Source organism: Schistocerca americana, chromosome 1 (genome assembly GCF_021461395.2).
Source record: "Schistocerca americana isolate TAMUIC-IGC-003095 chromosome 1, iqSchAmer2.1, whole genome shotgun sequence".
Lineage (NCBI taxonomy): Eukaryota > Metazoa > Arthropoda > Insecta > Orthoptera > Acrididae > Schistocerca > Schistocerca americana.
In genome coordinates this window covers 626,831,058-626,847,813 of record NC_060119.1, presented here as the reverse complement: position 1 = coordinate 626,847,813, position 16,756 = coordinate 626,831,058, and the positions used below count along the sequence as shown (strand labels likewise).

General features: G+C 38.3%; 1 protein-coding gene across 1 annotated transcript in view; it reads right to left on the bottom strand.

Moving 5' to 3' along the window:
• Window positions 1-2,793: 2,793 nt before the first annotated feature.
• LOC124583543 (zinc finger protein 26-like) overlaps window positions 2,794-16,756 on the bottom strand; it is a 56,338-nt gene continuing 42,375 nt past the window's right edge. Inside the window, exon 4 of the mRNA XM_047131338.1 lies at window positions 2,794-3,039. Within this exon, the coding sequence (XP_046987294.1) occupies window positions 2,794-3,039 (246 nt within the window). The remainder of the gene's footprint in view (window positions 3,040-16,756) is intronic.

Below are 16,756 nucleotides of genomic sequence, written 5' to 3'. Positions count from 1 at the left end.
CACAGACTTATAGGGACTTGGGCTCTCCTCCACCTCTCTCTGTGGCACGAAAGTTAGTAAATTACAACAAACAGAGTATTCCTATTCTTGGCCAGTTCTCTGCCCAAATAACGTAAAAGTCAGTACTCTGGTCACTTACATTTCTTGTTGTAGATAATACACATATGGAGAATCCTTTTGGATCAGATGCTTTTAAGTTGTTTGCTTTTACCATTTCAGATGAAGTGAATTTAGTGCCTGCACAAGTGCTACATACCCAGTTATATGCATTGTGTTCTGAGTTTCTTCTTTGTTCTCTCTGGATTGGGATGCGACAACAATTTTCAAGCACACATTACCATGGAACCTTCACCACAGCCTCATTTTTTCTATGCCCATCCGGTTCCAGTGGCACTCAGGGAATAAGTCAAAGAAAAATTAGATTGCCTCACAGAATCCAGAATTGTTCGGCTTATTACATCAGGTGAATGGTATACCCGCATAGTTATAGTAATTTCTGTCAGGCTAGTTATGCCTCTGCAGTGGTTTTAAAGTTTCTGTGAATGCACAATCTATAGTGGATACATACCAGGTACTGCACCCAAATGAACTCTTTGCAAAGTTATGTCAGATGCCTATTTACAACTCTCTTTAGATATAGAGTCAAAACATATGTTAGTTGCCAATCCCTCTTTTGGACTGTACCAATATTTGTGGTTGCCTTTTGGAGTTGCCAGTGCTCTCGCTATTTTTCAACTTTTTTGGAACAACTTTTGCATCTGTGCCAGGTTGTGCAAACTATTTGTATGACATTGTAGTTTCTAGTGGCTCCGCTGAGGAACATTTACAAAATCTCCGTACTCTCTTTTTCTGTCCTCCAAGTGGCTGAATTGTAATTTAGAAAAATGTCAATTTTTTCAACTGTGTGTCATTTGCAATGGGTTTGAAGTTTCTTGTGAGGTTCTCAAACCCCTGCATAAACATATATCTGTTATTATGTCACTTCCATGCCCTTCGTCAGTCAAAGAACTTAAGTTTTTTGTAGGAAAAGTCACCTACTACCATAAATTTTGGCCTGGGGCAGTGACAATTGTGGAGCTGTTACCTGTGTTGCTTTACAAAGGGACAGTTTTGCTGGTCACTGGCTTGTGAAACTGCGTTTTCCACCCTTAAGACCATGTTGCAGTCTGTGCCCTACTTCGTGATGTACCAACCAGGCCTCCACTTGATTCTTGCGCTGGATGCTTCAAAGTACAGATTGGTGGTGGTACAGGCTCATAGATATCCTGATGGCTCCTAGTGGCGTATTGCTTATGTCTGAAAAATGATGACTCCTGCTCAAACTAGGTATTTTCAGATAGAAAAGGAAGCTTTGTCTATTGTATATGCTGTGAAGAAATTCCATGTTTTTCTCTATGGTACCAAATTCCGTCTGGTCACCGATCACAAACCATTGGTTTCCTTACTCGGTCCTTCTGCATCATTACCTGATAAAGTGGCACATTGCATTCAGCACTGGACTCTTTTCATTTCACATTACAGCTACAAGATTCCTTTTTGCCCTACAAATCAACATGTAAATGGTGATGCTTTGTCCTGCCTGCTGGCTGGTCCGGATCTTCAGGATTTGATCAGGAGGAATTGCATTGTTTCGACATAGAAGTCTCTGAACAGGAGACAGTTGATGGTTTTCCTATAACTAGCACACAGATCATGAAGGATGTAACTTTGGATTCTGTTTTATGGAAGGTCATAACATTTGTACAACATGGTTGGCCGGATTCACCATCTTCTCATGTGTTCGACCCCCTCCATGAATATTATATCTTTCAACATCGATTCTCTGTTGTGGATGGTATTCTGTGTTTAGATGCAGGTCATGTGGTCCCTCAGGTAGTGATCTCCTTAGTGCATCCTTCGGAGGTTCTCTGTTTATTACATGCAGATAATTGGGGTGTATAATGCACAAAAGTGTTGGCCCATCAACACATATTTTGGCCAAGCTTGGAGGGTGATGTTACCTATATGGCTGCCTCCTGTTCACAGTGTGCAAAGCGCCAAGCGACTCCCTGGGCGTCTTTGTCTCTTTGGCCGAAGCCATGGCATGCATGGGACCATACACATATGGATTTCGCTGGCCCCTTTCTCAATGCTTGTTGGCTGTTATTGCATATTCTTATTTTCCTTATGTCGTTCATTATGTTTGCACATCCACAACTGTCACTGTTGCGGCCTTGTCCACAATTTTTTTGCTCAAAGGCTTACCCATGATATTAGTGTCCAATAATGGTCCACAATTTTCATCACAAGACTCTGAGGCATTCTGTGATTTCCATGGTATCCGTCACATCCTAACCCTGCTGTTCCATCCGCAATCTAGTGCTGAAGTGGAACACCTAGCGCTAACATTCAAAACTCAGATGAAAAAGTACGTTGCCAACTCTTTGTCTGACATTGCCATAAATCGGTTTCTCTCCTCGTATCGTTTTATGCCATTTGGCGAGGAGAGCCTGGTGGAGCTACTCCATGGGCACCAGCTGAGGACTCTGCTACACCTCCTGTGTCCTCCACCTGGATGGACCGTATAGCTGCCACACCTCTTCCAGCTAGATGTGGCTGTCTGGGCACGTGGTTTCGGACAAGGCCCTATATAGATTCCAGCTGTCATTGTCAGATGCCGGAGGAGGCATCTCTGCAACATCCACATGTAGGATAGCCTCTGCTTGAGGCACCATGACCAGCTTTGCCTTCACGTGGATGACCGGGCACCTCCTGGTGTCACATAATTGCCTCTGAGGCTGTCCACATCAGTTGTCACATCACCTGCTGCTGCCGGTTCTCCACTCCCAAGTGAGCGAGGGCATCCATCCTTGGTAGCCAAACCAGCAGTCCCTCTACTGCTTCTGACAAAATTGTCAGGAATTCTGTCACCAATTCCTGAGCAACTTCTGATACAAGTATCATCAGCATCATGAGCATGCTTAGTAGAGCTGATGCCTGAGGTTGACATGGAAACAGACCTGGTGTCACTGGTGTTGCTGTATGGCTTGACATGGGAGGCTGGGTACAGAATGCGTCCACACCTGAAGCACTTCAGACTGAATCCTCCCACTGCAGAAGCAGAACACTGCTTAGTCAGGGCCCAGCGGGTAAGGACAGCATGGATGTCTCAAGAATCTGTGAGCTTTGATCACCTTAAGAGAAGAGGAATGCAGTGACGCATGTACATACTTCCAAAAAGCCACAAGTGTGGCATTGTGTGTGTGTGTGTGTGTGTGTGTGTGTGTGTGTGTGTGTGTGTGAGTGATGTTACTTAATACTGTGTTCAAGTTGTTATTGCTTCTGTGGAATAAAGTTGTGTTCAGTCTACTTGTCATGTTGTACCTATGCCAAATTACAACAAAGGTTATAAAATTAGCTGCTTACTCTTAAACCACTATATCATCCATTACCTACAAAGGTGTAGGTGACATAAAATCAACCCTTTCTTTTTCTTTTTGCCTGATCTGTTTTCACCTTAGGTCCTGTGAAGATGGTCCAGGACTGAAACCGGTAGACGTATAGATTGTAAAATAATCAGCTGACGGTTAAAAATGCCTTTTTTTCAGTTACTTAATGGCTGTTGGTTGTCACTTAGCCAAAACTTTAAAAATCTACCCACTCTTCAGTAAGAGCAACCTCTCGTTGTTCCGAACCATTTCCCTGTATTAATTGCAAATATGAATTTTGTGTTCCATGTCACTCACAAGGGAACATTCCTAATTGTCAATAAATGATCTTGATGAAACTTGATGGGTGTGTAGAAGGGAAAATAATGCAACATCTTTTTTTTGCCGAGTTTCCCTTTTAAGAGGTAAAACACACACCAAAAGGTAATTTACTGTATTTGGTTTGGAGCAAATATACTTGAAGTGTGATACATAAAAAATCTTTCTCATATAAAAGTTGATATGTAATTAACGTTCTTGAAAACTGTATAATTGAATTATGTAATAATTTGAATTTTTGCAAGCTATCCCATCACCAATAATTGATTTTGAAAAATGGAAACTTTTGCTACATCCTAAATTAAAAAAGGTTCCAAGCTACATACATCCATATGCAATAAAGCTGGTTTCTGAAATACCATTTCTGGAAAATAAGCTGTACATAATGCGCTGTCAGAGTATTTTCAACATACCTGATTAAAATATCTAAACGTTCATTATTAGCCTAGTTATTTATTTTAGTTACATTTGGTTTCTGCTTAAAATTGTTATTTTACATTTTAAACTTTTTTAGTTAACAGTTTGGCATATGCGTATTTTTTTAATTGAAAATAATAATTCATTATTATGATACAAAATTATTACAATATTGATAGTTCATAAACAAATGCTTAAAAATAATGTTTTCTTATACTGTGCACATAAAATGATTGAAATTTCTTCACATTATATACATAATGGAGAGCACAATATAAAACAAATTCAGTAGGATTTCAAATTGTCGCTGGTGGTCCTCTAAATATCTAATATGTATGAGGCATATTTCATCACCATGGTAAGCCTTTGTAAAAATAATTGATTATGTACTAGTGACTGTACCTTAATTATACTGTCTCTAAAGTGGAGACACATCAAAATCATTCAACAGAACTGTATCGGAAAATCTTCTCATGAGGTTCTTCCAACATCGAAATCCATAGATGTAGCATGTCTGTACCTGTCTTGTCCTCAGATATGATGATCAAAATGGTTTTCTCACACTGACACCCTTTCATAGTTTTAAAAGAAACTAATGTTGAGTTTGGACAGAGAATTCAAGATTCTCTTTTTGAAGCCCCAAATGTCCTTGTAACAGCATTGAAATATAGTAAACAAATGTCTGACCATGTCAAAAGATATTTGAAAGATGTTTTCTTTTCCAGTGAGGGAGAAGTTGTTGAGGTTCTCCCCCATTTGCTTCACCTGGTCCTACTCAATCCAACATGCCATCTTCCTAGATGCTGACCTTCACCTAAAAGATGGCTACATCAGTACCTCTATCCATATCAAACCTACTAATCACATGCAATACCTCCACTTCGACAGCTGCCACCCATTCCATACCAAGAAGTGCCTTCTGTACAGCATAGCCACCTGCGGTCATCACATCTGCAGTGACGAGCAGTCCCTCTTGAAATAGACCAAAGGTCTCACTGAAGCCTTCACTGACTGTAATTATCCTCCCAACGTTTCACAAAAACAAATCTCCCATGCCTTATCTTTCCAGTCTCCCACCACCTCCCAAAGTTCCACAGAGGAGCATTCCCCTCTTAAGTCAGTACCACCCAGGACTGGTGCAACTGAATTACATTCTCCAGAAGGGTTTTGATTACCTCTCATTATGCCCTGAAATGAGAAATGTCGTGCCCATTATCCTTCCAATCCCTCCCACAGTGGTATTCCGCCATCCACCGAACCTACACAATATACACGTCCATCCTTACACAACCCCTGCTGCCAATCCCTTACCTCATGATTCATAGCACTGTAATAGATCTAGATGCAAGACCTGTGTCCTCCCACCACCACTTACTCCAGTCCAGTCACTAACATCATCTATTCCATCAAAGGCAGGGCTACCTGTGAAACCAGTCATGTGGTCTACAAGCTAAGCTGCAACCACTGAGCTGTATTCTATGTAGGCATGACAACCAACAAGCTGTCTGTCCAGATGAATGGCCACCGATGAACTGTGGCCAGGAAACGAGTGGACTACCCTGTTTGCTGAACACTCTGCCAAACGTGACATCCTTCATTTTAATGACTACTTCACAGCCTGTGTCATATGGATCCTTCCCACCAACACCAGCTTTTCTGAATTGTGCAGATAGGAACATTCTCTGCAATACATCCTATGTTCCCGTAACCCTACTGGCCTCGACCTTCGTTAGTCACTGTCCTCACCCATCCAGCTGTGCATGGTATAAGAAAATATTAAGTTTTAAGAATTTATTTACAAGTTATCATTATTGTAATGATTTTGTATCATAATAATGAGTTAGTTTTGTTTTCAATTAAGAAATACATGTATATGAAACAGTAAACAAAAAAAAAGTAAAATGTAAAATAACCATTTGAAATAAGAAACAATTATAAATAAAATAAATAACTCGATTAATAATGAATGTTTAGTGGTGGCATGCTTTACAAAATTTCAAATTATTACATAATTCAGTTATACAGTTTTCAAGAGTGTTAATTACATATCAACTTTTATATGAGAAACATTTTTTATATATCATCATTTTGAAGATATTGCCTCCAAACCTAATATGCTAAATTACCTTTTGGGGTGAGTTTTACCCCTTAAAAATAAAATTGGGAAAAAAGAAAAAAAGATACTTATTGTGATATTCGTCCCCTCTATGCACCAGCCAAGCAATATTGTTTATTGAAACTTGGAAATGTTCTCTTGTCAGTTCAGAAATTGAACTGACAGTTGGGAATGCTCCCTTATCTGTTCAGCAATTGATGTATCAGGTGTGTGACATTGCATGGGGCTCATGTCATGGCTGTGTAAAAATATGGAAATGTGGTAGTGTTAAGTATCAGCAGGAGTGCCTGTAAACTTTTCTGTCCATTCAGGAATCATAAGACTCACACAGATCTAATGGCAATTGAATGAGCAGAAACAGAACAAATGGAGAACTATTTCATGCCTCAATAGGAACTCCACAGAAAGAAACTATTAAGCAGTATGTGTATTCTCTATTAATCATTATGAAAACTTACAGAGTCTTATTCCTCATTTCAGGCATTAGAGTGACAGCAAAATAAAAAACATTGCATTTAATTTAAATGCCCCTAAACAGGAAACTAAACCAGTGTAACTTCTTGGCTACCATACTGACTACAGTCTTAGCTGGAATGTAAACACAGGTAAACTATGCACTAGACTCTCACATGTGATTTATCTGCTGCATAAGCTGAGAGACCCTATTAGTGGAACACTCTTTCAATTTGCATACTTTGCTTTCTTGAGTTTCCATCTGACATTTAGAAGTCTGCTGTGAGGAAACTCACCTGGATCAAAGACTGTATTTAAATGACAAAAAAGGCTATCATATGCATTGCAAGACTGACACCATAGGAATCATTTATGCACACTGCTTCAAGGAAATGAATATCATGACAGTCCCTAGCATGTATGTTTTTACAGGGGTTGGACAAAAATATAGGAACACCATGATAAATGCATACTAATGAAGCGTGAAAGTTAGTGCGACCTATTTGACCACAAATGGCACATTTGCAATGTCCTCCACACATTGCAAGTGTCAGTCATAGTCAGAACAGTGTTCTGTGTAGTTTTGAGTACATCATGTGGGAGTTAAGTGATTTCAAATGTAGGCAAATTGTTGGTGCTTGTATTGTATGTGCTCGTATTGTATGTAGCTGAAGCGTTCGGTGTTTCAAGAGGCATAATATTGAAGATTTATACCACATATGGGGAAAGTGGGAAAAACTTCATCAACTAAGTAACAACGCATAGAAAAGTGTGGGTTGAGTGATTGTGACAGACGGTCATTGAAGAAGATTGTGACGAAAAATAAGAGGGTGACAGCTGAAAAGGCCACTGCAAAACTGAATGTCACACTCATAACCCAATCAGCACCAAAACAACAAAAAGGGATCTCCATAAGTTGTGAATTGCAGGGTGAGCTGGAATTACAGAACCACAATTCAGTGATGCAAATGCCCATAACAGAAAAATGGAATGCCATAGCCATAAAACCTGGACTATGGAGCAATGGAAGTATTTGGTCAGTTGAGTCATGTTTCATGCTGTTTCCAACTTATGGCCAAGATTACGCCCCAAGAGTGAAACTTGCAGGGTTCCATGATAATTTGGGCAGCCATATCATGGTATTCCATGGGCCCCATGGATAGTCTGAGATCACATTACTGTCAAGAATTGTGTGGCCATTTTGGCTAACCAGATCCACCCCATCATACAATGTTTGTAGCCCAATGGTGATGCTGTGGTTCAAAATTGACAGGGCTCCTGTTCACCCAGCTTGCATCGTCCAGGATTCCTTTTTTGACCCTGAGGATGAATTGTTGCATCTCCCATGGCTACCACTGTCACCAGATCTCAGTGTCATTGGGCCTTTGTGGTCTGCTTTGGAGAGAAGGGTGCATGATTGCTATCCACCTTCATCATTGTTGCCTGAATTTGTCACTATTTTGCAGGGAGAGTGATATAAAGAGTCCCTTAAAAAACATACTGGACCAGTATTTATCCAGTCCAAGATGACTGGAAGCTGTTTAGAATGCCAACAGTTTTCTTACACCATATTAGGTGTGGTAATGTGTTGTGGTTTTTGTGTTTCCATATTTTTGTCCGCCCCCTGTAGTTGCCTAGTATATGCTAAAGGAAATCTGGATAACTTTAATCACCATAACACAACAAACAGACATGCAATTGGCAAGTTCTGTTCCCGACTACCAAAAACCCACATTAGTTTTAAATAATATAATAAATTATATCACAGTAATCCCTCATATTTTAATTTCTTATATTTTAACAAATTACCCAAAAAAGCACACTCAGTGTCTCTGAATAAATTCAAATGTCTCAAGTGCTTTTGAATTAATTCAAAAGGCTAATAACGAAATGGTTAAAAGGTAATGCATTTTATACATTGAAAGAATTTGAAGAATGTATAATAGATAACTTGAAATTTTGATTCTGGCATAGGAATGTTGTTAATCTAATTCATTGTGAGTGATTCATTGCATCACACTATATTAGATTTGTAAATAAAAGTTACCTTGTATAACAAAGTTTATTATTAAAGTTACAACTTAAGTTAATCCCTTCTTGTACCATAACTATTACTTAATTGTACAAAGAACCATGTATAAATACTGTAGTGTTGTAGCTATTGATGTATATAAACATCACATTATGACACCAGTTATTATAAACATCCTTAAAGGTGAATGAATGATCTGGTCTCTTTGGTGCAACTATAGTTCAGAAGTCTACTATGGTTATGATCTCTTATGACATTCCACTTTGGAGCTCAACTCAAAGATTTGATTTAGAGGGAATGAGTTTGTTAAAAGTGTGAAAAAGACAAGACTGCATTAACTAAATGACATCTGGCTTAGATGTTATTTTAATTTAACTTTAATTGGTTGAATATTTGTCCCAGTGACAAACTCTCACTGAACACATTGTAAAGTACACATAACTTACTGAAACAAAGCAAAACAGAATGATACCACATGAAACTGTGAAACACCAGAATGAAATAAACACTGAATAAAATAAAAGCAAACTTATAAAATAAATAATACTGGAGAGCCATGGATGGTGTAAAAGTAAACACTCACGGCAGAGTTTCCATTCTGAAAGCTGAAGCACGGAATATTATAATTATATTATTATAGCATTAATATACTCTTATTAAATATTCATTAATTTATTAATTAATCATGTTAATATTACAATTTTAAGTAAACAATAGTAAATCAGGGAACAGGCTCATCTCAATAATATCCACAATATTACTAAACCGAACTTTTGTAGAAAATAACTAGTATCTGGCTTTAATCTCTATCTTGACACTTTGGTAGACCGAGTACCTCTGTGAGATCAATGGAATTGAAATTCCATTCTTTTCTCCTGGAAAGGAAATTTGGTAGCCACCTCCTCAAACAGATGATCTTTCTTTCTGAGTTCTACTAGTAGGCAAACTTCAATTGAAAGATGAGACAGTCTCTGTTCTCCAATAGAATTAAGAAAGTAGCTTTTATTTCTCTCATCATAGAAGAAAACAGCCTTTTTACTGAAAGTGTACTCCATGAATTGTATATAGTAACGATATTAACATATTATACTGTTCAAAACTTTTGTTTGAAATTGAATTACTGCTGAGTAGTTTTGCAGGTTCACTCATGGTTTTGTTCCTAAACTCTTCACTAATGTGAACTACTGTCAGATCATTTATCACTCGAATGGCTTTGGCGAACATTCCATATGAAACTATAGGATTTTGGAAGCTGCAGTAGGACAAATGGTTAGAGTATTGCCCGTAGTTTACATGAAACAATAAATTTGAAAATTTCAATTTAGAATACTCTTGAAATCTTAAATTCAAATGGGTATCAATGTTATCAAACACTTTGCAATAGGTGCATTTATAGTCAATATTTTTCTTCTTTGAACGTATTCCTACTTGAGAGACAGTTTCTTGGAAAACTTGTTCACAGTCATCACATAGTGCAACTGAGGAGTGGTAAGTTTCTTGGATTTTTTGTTCACAGTACAGGATATCACTTGGTTGGTTCTGCAGGATGTTGAACAGCACATCATGGAAAGGTAAATATTTTGTCACATGTGTTCAAGAATGAAACAAACTCGAAGTCTTCTCAAAGTACCAAAAATACCTTAATTGGTCCTAAAATATCTGAGTCAATTTCTTGAGGGTGCTGTAGCATGGCACTTAACACATTACAAAGTTTATTTCTGTTCTTGCACATAGCGTTCACTAATCTTGATGAGTAATTCTGTCTCATTTGTATTTTTCTGTATTCTTATTGTCTGACATGGTTCATATCCCAGAGAATCTGTCTCCTCACTGTGAATCAAGTTGGAATGAAAAGTACACCTAATCCAGTCTAATTTAATCTCACTGGACAGGTGTTTGGAAGACAACATTGCAAAACTGTGTCCAAAAATTTAATTGGTTTAGAAGATCTTGAAAAAAATAAGCAGCAAGTCCATCAAGCAAGTTAAAAAATATTTTTGACTCCAGTATTTGGATGGTGATTTAAGACAAAATGTGGTATAACAGTGCTATTATCATTTCTGTCATTTCCGAACAACAGCCAATACCATTGAAACACCACTTTAGCTCACTGCTACTGGCTGACACATCACATTTGGTATAAATTTACCCTAAAAGCCTAGTGAATTTATTGATTTTCCGTTAGTGAATCTATTGGTCTTTTGAACCAAGTTTGTTAGTTTTGGTGTTGACCATCCATTTTCAATTATCTCCTCCGTTTCTGAGAAAGAATGCACACAAAATGGCTTAGATGAAAGCTCTTTTGTAATACATGTACACATAGTTCTGCATTATATCACTAGATACCACCAGGCACCTCTACATACTTTTGGCAAACTTGCAAACAGAGCATTATAGTACTTTACTATTACTAATACACTCCATTACACGTTATATGCCTGTCTGAAGCTACCATTGCTTATGGCTAAAAACACGCACGAGGCCTGTGGGTCAACAGAGGTGTGCATGCAAGTGTCTCGCTACCCAAAGCTATGTTTGGTTGTGACAAAAAAAATGTGCCCATGGCACACAGCCAACAGAGCTGCGTGCACAACTCTCTCACTGCTTAGCTAAGCTGCACAGATATTGCTTTGACTCAGCTCACAGGTGCTCTATTAATAATGTAATGTGATCATCGCATTGGTTCTATGTGTTTCAAAGAAATTAAGGGTTTTATGTAGATAGTCTTGAATAAATGTGTGGTTATAAATACATAATGTATCATAGCAGGTATTATTACCAAAGAAGTGCTTCAGTTGTTTGCCATGAATGCACACCACTGACTTTAGGCACTGAGCAGTCAACAGCCACTAGACTGAAATCACTGCTAAGCATGTGAGCAATGTCTTCCTCAGCGCGAACTGCTTCATAAAAACACAGATACAACATTATGTTGCCCTGGTGTTGCAGCATGAGTTGGCCACAACTATGTAGCATGAACTTGAGAAGTAACCTGTCTGATAGAGTCACTGAAGAAACTGTCATTACATTCTATATGAGAAGCCACAGCAGTCATAATGAACAATGCTCCAAGTTAGCATTTGGAAGCAATGACACCATCAAATGTAAAATAGGTTTATGATATCCAGAAATTTTGATTATTATCTATTTTCTTCTGTGTTTGATAAAATCAAACAGTGCAAACTCCATGTAAGAATATCAACAATGTAGGAAGAGACAGATTGCTACTTACTGTAAAGAAGACACATTAAGTTGCAGAGAGGCACAATTAAAAGACACTTACATAAATCTTTTGGCCACAGCCTTTATCAGCAAAACAGAAACACACACCATTCATACACACAAGGAAGCACAGCTCATGCACACAACTGCCCTTGGGCCAAGATGCTGGAGCTGGTGGTCATGTGTGCTGAGGTGTGCTTGCTTGTGTGTATAAATGGTGTGTGCTTCTCTTTTGCTTGATTAAGGCTGTGGCTGAAAGCATTTTTGACATTTCTACTGTGTGGATTTTTTAAACCAGTTATAAGTCATTGTATGTTGAAAAGGGTAACAACACTATACAGTAAGGTGATAAAAGTCATGGGATACCTCCCAATATCGTGTTGGACCTTCTTTTGTCCGGCATAGTGCAGCAACTCAATGTGGCATAAACTCAACAAGTCATTGGAAGTCCACTACAGAAACATTGAGTCATGCTGACTTTATAGCCATCCGTAATTGCAAAAGTGTTGCTGGTGCAGGATTTTTTGCATGAACTGGCCTCTTGTTACGTCTCGTAAATGTTCAATGGGATTCATGTCGGGTGATCTGGGTGGCCGAATCATTCATTCGAATTGTCTACAATGTTCTTCAAACCAATCACAAACAATTGTTGTCCAGTGACATGATGCATTATCATCCATAAAAATTCGAATGTTGTTTGGGGACATGAAGTCCAAGAATGGCTGCAAATGGTCTCCAAGTTGCCGAACATAACCATTTCCAGTCAATGGCCGGTTTAGGTGGACCAGGGGACCCAGTCCATCCCACTTAAACACAGCCCACACCATTATCGAGCCATAATCAGTGCCTTATTGACAACTTGGGTGCATGGCTTTGTGGGGTGTGTGCCACACTCTTACCAACTGAAATCAGGACTCACCTTACCAGGCCGCAGTTTTCCAGTCACAAACCCAGGAGAGGCACCACATGCGATGTCATGTTCTTAACAAAGGCTCTTGCATCGGTCATCTGCAACCACAACCCATTAATGCCAAATTTCACCACATTGTCCAAATGGATATGCTCACTGTGCACACTACATTGATTTCTGCAGTTATTTCACTCAATGTTGCTTCTCTGTTAGTACTGACAATTATGCAAACACTTCCAGTCTTGATCGTTAAGTGAAAGCCATCAGCCACTGCATTGTCCATGGTGACAGATAATGGCCAAAATTTGCTATTCTCAGCACACTCTTGACACTGTGCATCCTGGGATATGAATTCCCTAACGATTTCTGAAATGGGAGTGTCCCACAGGTCTAGCTCCAACTACCATTCTGTATTCAAAGTCTGTTAATGCCCACTGTGCAGCCATAATCCCATCAGAAACTTTTTCACGTGAATCACATGAGTACAAATGACAGCTCTACCAATGACCTGCCCTTTTATACATTGTGTACACGATACTAGTGCTATCTCATGACCTTTGTGTCCTAAGTATAAGTACCATAACATTTTGTTATGTTACATTTCTTCTCATTTTTCTTAGATAGTAACAGAAATTTATTAGAATCATTACCAGTTTCAGCTGTTTGCAAACAGCCTTGTACAAAATATAATTATTTGCATTACGTAATAACCTCTTACCTAGTAATCTACAATAGGCTATTTTTCTGCCTACTACTATATTTCTACATTTATGTAAGTTAAATAATAACTTTACAGTCACAAATATAGCAAAATATTACTATTAGTGCTAATATTACCACCATCGCCATCATTATTGCTACTACTAAGTCACGTATATTTACCTCCACATTATTATTTTACTATATTATGCTGTATATTTTTGCAGAGAACTGTCCATCTCTTTAATAGTTTTTGCATTTGAAATTCCTCACATCACTTGGTGTCACTCCCAGTCTGCCAGCTCTCTGCCTGCTCTGTGGGTAAGGCAGAGGACAAAGGGAAGGAACCTGAATTTTTCATCTGTTTAATGTTAAATAATAGTCTTTGTCTGCACACTTTTCTCTTGTGTTCTCTGGTTGTAGGTGACAATTTCCTAGCTCCATGGGCACACTATGTCATCCAGTGTCGATTATTGCTGAATAATGAACTGAATCATCCCAATCTCAAACTACTTGGGCTCAAAGAAGTGCTACTGTGGTGCTACTATTACAGTGTGAGGAGAAATTGTTGGTTCAAATGTTGATGTACCTTCCATGCCTTTGTGGTCACTGCACAAGCAAATTTGTTGCTGGTCTGGACTCATGGTGCAGAATCTAAAATGTGATGTTTTAAGCATGGGAAAGCTCTTGCCTCACAGCCATAGCCACATTTGTGCATGAAGTGCCCTCTTATTAGCAGACACATTCATTTGTTTCTTTCCTTGTAAGCCTAAAACATGGCAAATGGACTATGGCCTACTGGATCAGTCCTCTTGAGGGGTTCACAAATTGTAATCCAGTCTTGGTCATTTGCAGAGAAGCTGCAGATTCATCTGCCATCTACAAAATCAGTCTGTCATTCCTGCCAGAGGCTGAGGACCCAGTTTCTTACTAGGTTTTGCTTTGTGGTTTGTATTACCCTGTCAGATCTTATGAGCTAATTCATCTACCACCTTTTCCTCCCTCATTGTCCACTGTGGTTTTTATAATCACCAATTAGAAATTATTCTGTTTAACAAGTTTCTTTTGTCGCTATTTTCTCAGCAGCTGTATATAAACTGCAGTAGTTTAAAAGAAAAACACCTTTTGCATGCTGCACATTTTTATTTAGCTTGTGCATCCAGACACATTTAATCTTAGTTACAAAGCAAGTAACGAAATAAATGCTGTTCTGACACCCACTGAAGATGCCTTGTAATTAAAATGAAACACATCTGCCTGCATAAGTTAAATACTGTAAAACTTAATGTGCAGCATGTGAAAGGTGTTTTTCTTTTAAACTACTGCAGTTCTTCTGTTTAAACTTTTATATTGATTAAGTTCAGTTTTCTTAGCTGATACGAGATTCTGAACTTGAAGGTAGTCTTTCCCTTTGTACCAGTACATGGCTGCTTTCGTCTGTGTGTCAATTAGAAATATCCCTCTCCCTCCCCATTAGCACTCTGTTCACTGTTTGTGCTGTTGTGTCCTATAGCAGCCTCTTAGCCCAGGCACTTACACAAAAACAGTAAAAATAGCCTTGTGATAAATCATGTTTGTACTGGCAGCTTATAATTGCACCTGGCTAGGCTTATTATATTTTACATTACTTTTCTGCCTCACATACCCACTTCTCCTATATGAAACTGAATTGCTCATTTACAAAGACGCTAAATATTTGGGTATAGATACAGTTTTTCTTTTATGAACATGTTATTAAGTCACGTACTAGATGTCTTAATAGGTGGACTTTTAGCTCAATGTATATAGTTTTTTGAGGCACTACTTTACTCCAGGTTACCAGTTGTGCACCTCTTACCACCTGTTCCCAGATTTCTTCTTGAACTACCATTCACAAGTATCATTACATCATTGTCATATTCCACCTGACCTATGACTGACTGATTTTCTAGGAGTGTATTTAGCATCAAATGCCAGAACTCAGAATCACAAATGGAGTGTTGTGACAGCATTTGGAGACTTTTATGGTTGACTGCTGATCTGGATATGCCAGTTTGCCTCCTGCCCTGGCAACAGCACGTGTGATAGTTGTTTAGAGCTGTAGGGCGAGCAGGCAAACATACGCTTTCAGGGTCATAAAGTGCCAGCCAGCAAATGTTGTCAAATGCCCCAGCATTGACTATCATTATGATTGCTATGTATTTGCATGGAGCATTTCTTGATAAAGGTATCTTGATAAATATTGCCTCATTTAGAGCATCCTATATTTACTTCACTTTTCTAAAGTGAACTGATGAGGAGTCGATACAACAGTCTACTAGGTAACAATTTTTCTAGCATATGTCCAAAAGTGTCTAGCAGATAAATTGGTCTATTGCAGCTAGAGGACTGTTGTCCTCTCCCTTCCTTAAAATAATTATGTATGCCTTTTTCCATAATGTTGATATTTTGCCTGTCAGAGACATGCATTGATTAGTTGTCAGATGTATGAACTAATCTGCTCTTGAAGAGCTTGAATAACTAACATGAGATTACCATGAGGACTCAATGATTTGTTCCTTCTTAGTGTCAACATTTCTTGTTGATTTTTTGCTGGTGTAATAGGACACACTACTCAGTCACTTAGTTAAATTTCTCTGCTTTTTGTATGAAGTCTCCTATGTTGGGATTTATCAGCACTTTCAGTGTTGTGTAAAAATTCAGTTTGTAAGACAGAGAACCTGTGAAAAACCTACGAACAGTTTTCATAGATGGTCTGTCTTACAGACTGAATTTTTAAACAATGTTGAAAGTGCTGATAAAGTCAGGAGTTTGGCATTTCAATTACACCATCACAGTACATATATTTGCTAGTGAAATTCATTATAAATAATCCATTACAATTTGAGTGGGGTAGTGATGTCCCTACCTATAACACTAGAGGAAAAAATTACCTTCGTTATGCATGAGTAAAGCTGTCAGTGGCTCAGAAAGGAATTCAATATGCAGCAACAATTTTTTATCATTTTCCCAAGAACGTAAAATGTCTCACAGATAGCAAAGCAAATTTTAAATCTAACCTAAAATCATTTCTCCTGGACAAATACTTCTATTCCAAGGACAAATTTCTATTTAAAAACTGGTAACAGGTAATTAAAAAAAACCTGCTTTAAGTGTAGAGCAAGACTAAAAATAATGTGTTC